This window comes from Eimeria acervulina, genomic scaffold, assembly GCF_000499425.1.
Source record: "Eimeria acervulina Houghton genomic scaffold, Eah_scaff974, whole genome shotgun sequence".
Taxonomy (NCBI): domain Eukaryota; phylum Apicomplexa; class Conoidasida; order Eucoccidiorida; family Eimeriidae; genus Eimeria; species Eimeria acervulina.
Genome location: NW_013547041.1, coordinates 1 through 7,500, shown reverse-complemented (window position 1 = coordinate 7,500; position 7,500 = coordinate 1). Strand labels below are relative to the sequence as shown.

Genomic DNA, 7,500 nt, shown 5'->3' with positions numbered 1-7,500 from the left:
TGTTGCTTCTTCTGGGGGCCCCCCTTTAAGGGTATCGCAGCCCTTTTCCTCGCCACCTGCTGCTGTCTCAGCAGCAGCAGCAGCAGCAGCAGCAGAAGCAGCAGAAGTATTATCTCCAGTTAAACTGTCTCCTGATACCCTCTGCCAGGCAGAAGCAGCAAGCCACCCTATCAAAGCAGCAGGGGGCCCCCCTATGTCTGCAGCAGGGGGCCCCCATGAGGGTACTGCTGGGGGCCCCCCTACGTTATCTTCAGGGCCCCTAGATTCTGCTGAATCCGGATGCAAAGAAGAAGCATGTGGGGGCCCCTATGGTGAGGTAAATCAAACAGATAAGAGGGGCCCCTGTGCAGCTACAGCAGTACCCATGGGGGCCCCCTTGGGGGCCCCCTTAGGATCTCTACAGAATGAGACAAACAAGAAACAGACATTAGGGGGGGCCCCTAGGGGGGCCCCCCCCCACACTGGTTGCTCTGGGGGTACCCCACCTTCGGGGGCCCCTGGGGGGCCCCTACCATTGGGGGCAACAGGGGGGGCCCCTGGAGGGGCCCCACCTCCAATGGGCCCCCCTTGTGGGGGGCCCCCATTACCAGGGGCCCCCCTTGGGGGCCCCCTTGGGGGCCCCCATAGGGGATGCCCTCAGGGGGCCCTTGATGGGGGTTGGTCCCCTGGGGGCCCCCCAGAGGGGGCCCCTCAAGGCAATCTCCCTATGGGGGCCCCTATGACGGGGGCCCATGAGGAGGAGGCCCCAGATGAGGAGGTAGAGGCCCCTGAGGAAGGGGCCCCTGAGGAGGGGGCCCCTGGGGGCCCCCCAGAGGGGGCCCCAGGTGGGGGTTGTAGCGGGGGTATATTGCCTTGGGAGATGGCTGAGGAGCTGCAGCATTTGGCTGCTGTCCGAAGAGCGTTTGCTCTTTATGAGGTAGACTCCTTAGGCGATGTTGCGAGGATAGAGAAGTATCTGAACGAACTAAGCGAAGAAGACAGAGAGCTGCTGGGGCCCCCTTCACCAGAAGAAAGAGTAGAAGCAATAAGAAGAGCTGTTGCTTTAAACCAGCAGTTTATTGATTATATGCTTCTTGCTGCTGCTTCTGTGGGGCCCTCTACCCCTAGAGGGGGGACCTCAGAGGCAGCACATTCTGATAATGAACAGCAGCAGCAGCAAATACAACAGCAGCGTATCCAGCAAATGCAACAGATGCAGCAAATGCAGCAGCAAATGCAGCAGCAAATGCAGCAGCAGCAAGTGCAGCAGGAGCAGCAGCAAAAACAGCAGCAAAAACAAAACAAACAAGGCAAGGGGGGACAGCAGACTACAAAGAAGAGGAGGAGGAAGAAGATGCAGCAACAAAAAATGCAGCAGCAGCAGCAGCAGCAGCAACAGCAACAGCAAGACCAGCAGCAGCAGCTAGACCAGCAGCAGCAGCAACTGCAGCAGCAACTGCAGCAGCAGCTTGGGAAGGACGTCAAGGGGGACTGCCGCCGCTTGCTGCTGGAGGCAGAACAAGAAGACCCAGAGAAACTCACTCGCAACCTCAGCAAGGTAGCTCTTGCTGCTGCTGCTGCTGCTGCTGCTGTTCTGCTGCTGCTGCTGTTCTTGCTGCTGCTGCCGCTGCCCCAGCTGAGTAGCAAAGGCGGGGATTCATTTTTTTTTCTTTTGCTTTGTTTGCATCTGCCGTTGCAGCAGCAGCAGCAGCAGTTGCTGCTGCTGCTGCTGCAGCTTCGCTTCATGCACCTCCCCCCTCGTACTCCCGCCAATGCCACTGCTGCTGCTGCTGCTGCTGCTGCTGCTGCTGCTGCTGCTGCTGCAGGTGCGGAGCACGCTGCGTCAGTTCGTTCGTGACTGGGCTGAGGAAGGTGCTGAAGAGAGAGAAGCAGCTTACGGCCCCCTTCTGAGGGCCTTAGAGGAGCATTTGCCCATAACACCAGGCCAAAATCCCCCCAGGTCCTCTAGGGTTTAGGGTTTAGGGTCTAGGGTCTAGGGTCTAGGGTCTAGGGTCTAGGGTCTAGGGTTTAGGGTTTAGGGTTTATGGTGATTTAGGGTTTTAGATTTGATGATGCAGAGGGGATAGTAGACAGTAAACTGCCGTTCCTGAGGGCGAAAGAAGCACAGACTAAAACATTTAGGGATTAGGGTTTAGGGTTTAGGGTTTAGGGTTTAGGGTTTAGGGTTTGGGTGTGCAGGGTGTTGTGCCCGGGTTCGGGTTTGGGGCGGCTTCCGTTTGAAGTGATGAGGAAAGGCTATGCATGTCAGGGCAATGAATTTTCTTACTTTATGCTTATAGGTGCTTCTAAACCCTAAACCCTAAACCCTAAACCCTAGACCTGGAGGATGGTATGACGGAGGCTGAGGCGTTGAGGTGTATAGGCAGCTGTCTTCTGTTGTAGATTCTCTCTCGTTCGATATGCGTAATAAATGCATATGTTTCTGCTGCTTCTGCTGCTGCTGCTCTTGCTGACGCTGTTCTTGCTGTTGCTGCTGCTGCTGCTGCTGCTGCTGCTGCTGCTGCTGCTGCTTAGGGTCTGATTTTCTATTGAATTCTCGCTTGACCCCGAAGTCGCTGCCGCTGCAGCCGTACTGTCTCTCCACCTCCAATAGGTATTGCAGAGAGCCTCTACTTTATCTTTTTTAATTTGTTTATATCTCTCTCTCTCTATTTGTTTATCTGTCGCTATTTATTTATTTATTTATTTATCTCTCTTTATTTATTTGCTTATCTCTCTCTTTTTATTTGTTTATCTCTCTCTCTTTATTTGTTTATCTCTCTTTATTTGTTTATCTCTTTTTGTCTCTTTTACATCATTTTATCTCTTTTTTTGATCTATCTTACTTAATACATTTAATTTAATTTAATTTAATTTAATTTATTTAATTTAATTTATTTAATTTAATTTATTTAATTTGTTTAATTTGTTTATTTTCTTTAGGAGATAATCTCGATGTTGTTTGCGTTCTTGATGTATTTTTTATATATCTTTTTGTTTCTTTTTTCAGTTTCTTTAATTTAATTTAATTAATTTAATTTAATTTAGTTAATTAATTTAATTTGTTTATTGTCTTTATTTTCTTTAGGAGGTCTCAAGCCGATCATCTTGATGTTGTCTGGGTGCCCGATGTAGCCCCCAGCGAGCATGTCTGCCCCTCTGCGGATTTCTCCATGTGTGCAGGAGAATTTGTTGAGGTAATTTTCATCTAAGGGTTTAGGGTTTAGGGTTTAGGGTTTAGGGTTTAGGGTCTAGGGTCAAGGGCTAAGGGTTTAGGGTCTAGGGTCCAAGGGTTTAGGGTCTAGGGTCCAAGGGTTTAGGGTCTAGGGTTTTACCGTTTAGGGTTTAATGGTTTAGGGTTTAAGGGTTTAGGGTTTACGGTTTAAGGGTTTAGGGTTTAGGGTATTGTATGTGAATTGGGGTGTATATACAGGTATACGGTAGTCCTTCAACATCTCTTCCTCCTTCATCGCGTGTGTTTGACGGTGTATTAACGTCATTTTTTTTAGATACAGCTAGAAATGTACTTCTTTATATCAAAACAATTGCTAAAATTGTTAGGCCCGGCGGTCTGTGGGCAAACGTCGGCCCTCTGCTGTATCATTATGCGGAGACACCGCATGAAATGAGCGTAGAGTTCTCTGCTGAAGAAATACTCGCTGGTAAACCCTAAACCCTAAACCCTAAACCCTAAACCCTAAACCCTAAACCCTAAGCAAGAGGCTGTAGACAGTTGGATATCATTATGCAGAGACACCGCAGGAATTAATAGAGAATTCTCTCCTAAAACCCTAAACCCTAAAGGATGCAGAGACCCCTTCTTCAGGCAAGTCATGCGATGGAAACTTGAGGGAGTTAGGGTTTAGGGTTTAGGGTTTAGGGTTTGCGTGCAGTTGTAAGGAATTGGTTTAATCTACTTAAAGTAGAGTGGAGAGACTGCTATTATACTTCTAACCGCAAATCGATGATGCAGGTGAGTATACACCCTAAACCCTAAACCCTAAACCCTTCTTCTAAACCCTAAACCCTCATTCTAAACGCTAAACCCTCATTCTAAACGCTAAACCCTCGTTGTAAACCCTAATATCTCCCTGTCCTACTCCCTGTGCCTTTTTTTAAACCCTAGACCCTCGTTCTAAACCCTAAACCCTAAACCCTCGTTCTAAACCCTAAACCCTAACCCTTGTTGTAAACCCTAAACCCTTGTCTCTGCAGGTGCAGTACCACTGTCTCCACTTCGTTGGTATTCGGAACGAAGAACCCTCACCCGAGCTCGCCCACGGCACGTGCGGCTAAACCCTAAACCCTAAACCCTAAACCCTCGTGCTACACTATACGCCTCCTTCGGTGAAGAGGTAACGTGCAGTGCCTGTCCCTGTAAAGAAACAGCAGCAGCAGCAGCAACAACAACAACAGCAACAGCCGGAACAACAGCAGCAACAACAGCGGTAGTGGCGGCAGCACCTGGCTGCTGCTGCTGCTGCTGCTGCTGCAGAAGGAGCCGCATAAGGGGTGCAGACAGCGTCGCAAATAACAGCAACAACTGCAGCGGCCTGCTGCTGCTGCTGCTGCTGCTGCTGATGCTGTTCCTGTGGGTGCACTGTTTGATGAGTGTCTAAACCCTCATTAGGGTTTGCTGAGGGTTGTGCGTGTGCTGTGTTTAAAAGAGAAGCTTCTCTGCTGTTGTGAGGCCTCCTCGAGGGTTTAGGGTTTAGGGTTCTAGGGTTTAGGGTTTGAAGCATAGAGAGCTACACCTCTCTGTATACTGCTGCAGCAAGCGCTGCTGCAGCAATGAAAAGGCCCGTTGCAGGCCTTGCGGCGCGCTTCCGGGGGTTTAGGGTTTAGGGTTTAGGGTTTAGGCCTCTCTTATGAGGGTCTGCAGCAGATAGACCCGCGGCTGCAGACGGTATTTCTGTCTTTAATTTGCTGCAGCAGATGCACACACCCCACAAAACCCCCTGCAGCAGAAGCAGCAGCTGCAGCAGCAGCAGCAGCAGCAGCAGCAGCAGCAGCAGCAGCAGAAGAGTCTGCTGCTATGCTGCTTGGCGAGGCGGCTGAAGCCGCTCTGCTTATGAATATTGTTTGAGTTATTTGAGTTTAAAATTATTTTATTTAATTAATTTTATTATATCGAGCTGCCTATACACCCTAACTCTCGCAGCTATTGCGGCTGCAGCCGCTACGGGGCTTCGCCGTGTGTACGTCCTGAGGGTTTAGGGTTTAGGGTTTAGGCTTTTGCTTCTTCAGTATAGACATTAGATTTTCTCTCTTATTTATATTATTATTTGCGGATTTAAAGTCTAAATACACACGCTGCATCAGCAGAAGCAGCAGCAGACCAGCAGCAACAGCAACAGCAGCAGCAGCAACAGCGACAGCAACAGCAGCAGCCGCAGCAGCGGCAGCAGCACCGTATTTCCTCAGGTGTATGCACCCTAATGGTAGCTTCTCCTGGCGGTACTGCAGCTGGAGGTTGTATGAAGACTACAACAGCAGCAGCTGCACAGGGGGGCCCCCAGGGGGCCCCCCAGGAGTGCAGCAGCAGCAGCAGCAGCAGCAGCAGCAGCAGCAGCAATATAACGCCAACTTTCGTGGAGCTGGTGCGGCTTCTGCCTGCTCCTCTGAAGGGACAGAGGGCGCTTGAGGTGTATATACACTCTAAGATGATTGATCTCGGCTTTATACCCTGCGAAGACGAAGATGCAGCAGCAGCAGCAGCAGCAGCAGCAACAGCAACAGCAGCAGCAGCACCAGCAGCAGGGAGCTTAGTAAAGCTTCCTAATGGGCAGATTGCTCGTATTGTGTATACAGCAGAAAAGGGAGATGATGGCTGGAGCTGTACATACACCCGACCCGAGTGGCGAGTCCTTGTTGCTGCTCCTTCTCAGCAGCAACAGCAGCAGCAGCAGCAGCAGCAGCAGTTGGTTGCAGGCAGGCGCACGCGCTTGAGTTTGGGGCGCGTCGGGGGCCGCGCAGTGCTGCGGGTACGCGAAGACAGCAGCAGCAGCAGCAGCAGCAGCAGCAGCGGCGAGGCGCTGCTGCTAGAACTCCCAGATGACCTGGCTGCAGCAGCAGCAACAGCAGCAGAAGCAGCAACAGGAGCAGCAGCAGCAGGCGCTCAAGGGGCAGCCAACGATCCCCTCCTCTACTTCGACATGAAAAAACTGCAGGTTAGGGTTTAGGGTTTAGGGTTTAGGGTTTGTTGAGCGTTAATTGCCTTGGTCAAGGATCAGGCCTAATACCTGCTGCTGTTGCTGCTGCTGTTGCTGCTGCTGTTACTGTTGCTGCTGTTACTGCTGCTGCGTTGCTGCTCCCCTGTATTCTTATTGCTGCTACTGTTGCTGCTGCTGCTGCTGCTGCTGCTGCTGCTGCTGCTGCTGCTGCTGCTGCAGTGCTTGGAGAGTTTGCTGCAGGGCCGTCTGTTTTCTTCGTCTTTCTCTCCCTTACTGAGGGGGCCCCCAGCGGCATCAGGGGGCCCCCTCCCTGTAGGTGTAAGCTGAGCTTTGTTAGGGTTTAGGGTTTAGGGTTTAGAGTGTATACACTTTATGCTGCAGTTACGTTGAGAGCTGCATGCACGCAGCACGCAGTATAGCAGCAGCAGCAGCTGCAGCAGCAGCAGCAGCAGCAGCAGTTGCTTCGCTATTTTCTTTGTATTTGTTTGGTGGGGCTCGGGAGCCAAATATTTTTTTTTATAAGAGGGAAATAATAATATAAATAAACCCACATAGATATAAATATATAAATATAAATATATATATATATATATAAACATATATATATATAAATGTATATATACATATATATATTTATAAATAGAGTATAACAGCATTAATATACTTGGTTAATATATTTATATATTTGTTTGTTTATTTTTCTGTTATTATATATTTGTTTGTTTGTTTATTTGTTTATTTGCTGCTGTGCTGCTGCTTCTTCTCCGTCTGCTGCAGGGCCCCCCCCCTGAGGTGTCTATACCCTCTGCTGCAGCGCAGCAGCAGCAAAGGGGGCCCCTGCCTTCTGTAGGTGCTGACGACCTCAACCCATCCTTCACAAGTTCTTCGCTCGAGGGGCCCCCAGGGGCCCCCTGGGGTTTAGGGGGTTCAGGAGGAAGCTTAGTAGGGCCTAGGCATCCGTTGTTTCAAGTTAATAGAGATAATAATAGGTTAGTAATTAACCCTAAACCCTAAACCCTAAACCCTAAGGAGAGAGTAGGGTTCTCTCGCTGGTGCGGCCTCCACAAACAAACGCACAAGCAGCAGCAGCAGCAGCAGCAGCAACAGCAATATATATACATATATATATGTATGTATGTTATCTTTGCTGCTGCGCTTCTAGGGGGGCCCCCCAGCTTCCTCAAGGGGCCCGATATGACCCAATGGGGCCCCTAGGCGTTGACCCTTCTCCCGATCATACTCCTTTTCTTCCCTATGAAAATATAGGAGAGGGCCCCCCAGGGGGCCCCCCTGGGGGGCCCCTAGGGGAGGCCCCTGGGGGGCCCCTTGGGGGGGCCCCTGGGGGGCC

The 7,500-nt window shown here is 50.5% G+C and overlaps 1 protein-coding gene across 1 annotated transcript in view; it reads left to right on the top strand.

Annotated features, from left to right (window-relative positions):
• Window positions 1-7,499, top strand: part of EAH_00053170 (hypothetical protein, conserved) — a gene marked incomplete at both ends in the record, with an annotated part of 7,552 nt that extends 53 nt beyond the window's left edge. The window contains 11 exons of the mRNA XM_013391085.1: window positions 1-1,537; window positions 1,806-1,939; window positions 2,179-2,279; window positions 2,515-2,593; window positions 3,068-3,176; window positions 3,413-3,641; window positions 3,873-3,952; window positions 4,853-5,004; window positions 5,279-6,149; window positions 6,930-7,141; window positions 7,315-7,499. The exon at window positions 1-1,537 is cut by the window's left edge and continues 53 nt beyond it. Of these exons, the coding sequence (XP_013246539.1) occupies window positions 1-1,537; window positions 1,806-1,939; window positions 2,179-2,279; window positions 2,515-2,593; window positions 3,068-3,176; window positions 3,413-3,641; window positions 3,873-3,952; window positions 4,853-5,004; window positions 5,279-6,149; window positions 6,930-7,141; window positions 7,315-7,499 (3,689 nt within the window). The remainder of the gene's footprint in view (window positions 1,538-1,805; window positions 1,940-2,178; window positions 2,280-2,514; window positions 2,594-3,067; window positions 3,177-3,412; window positions 3,642-3,872; window positions 3,953-4,852; window positions 5,005-5,278; window positions 6,150-6,929; window positions 7,142-7,314) is intronic.
• Between the last annotated feature and the right edge of the window lies 1 nt (window position 7,500).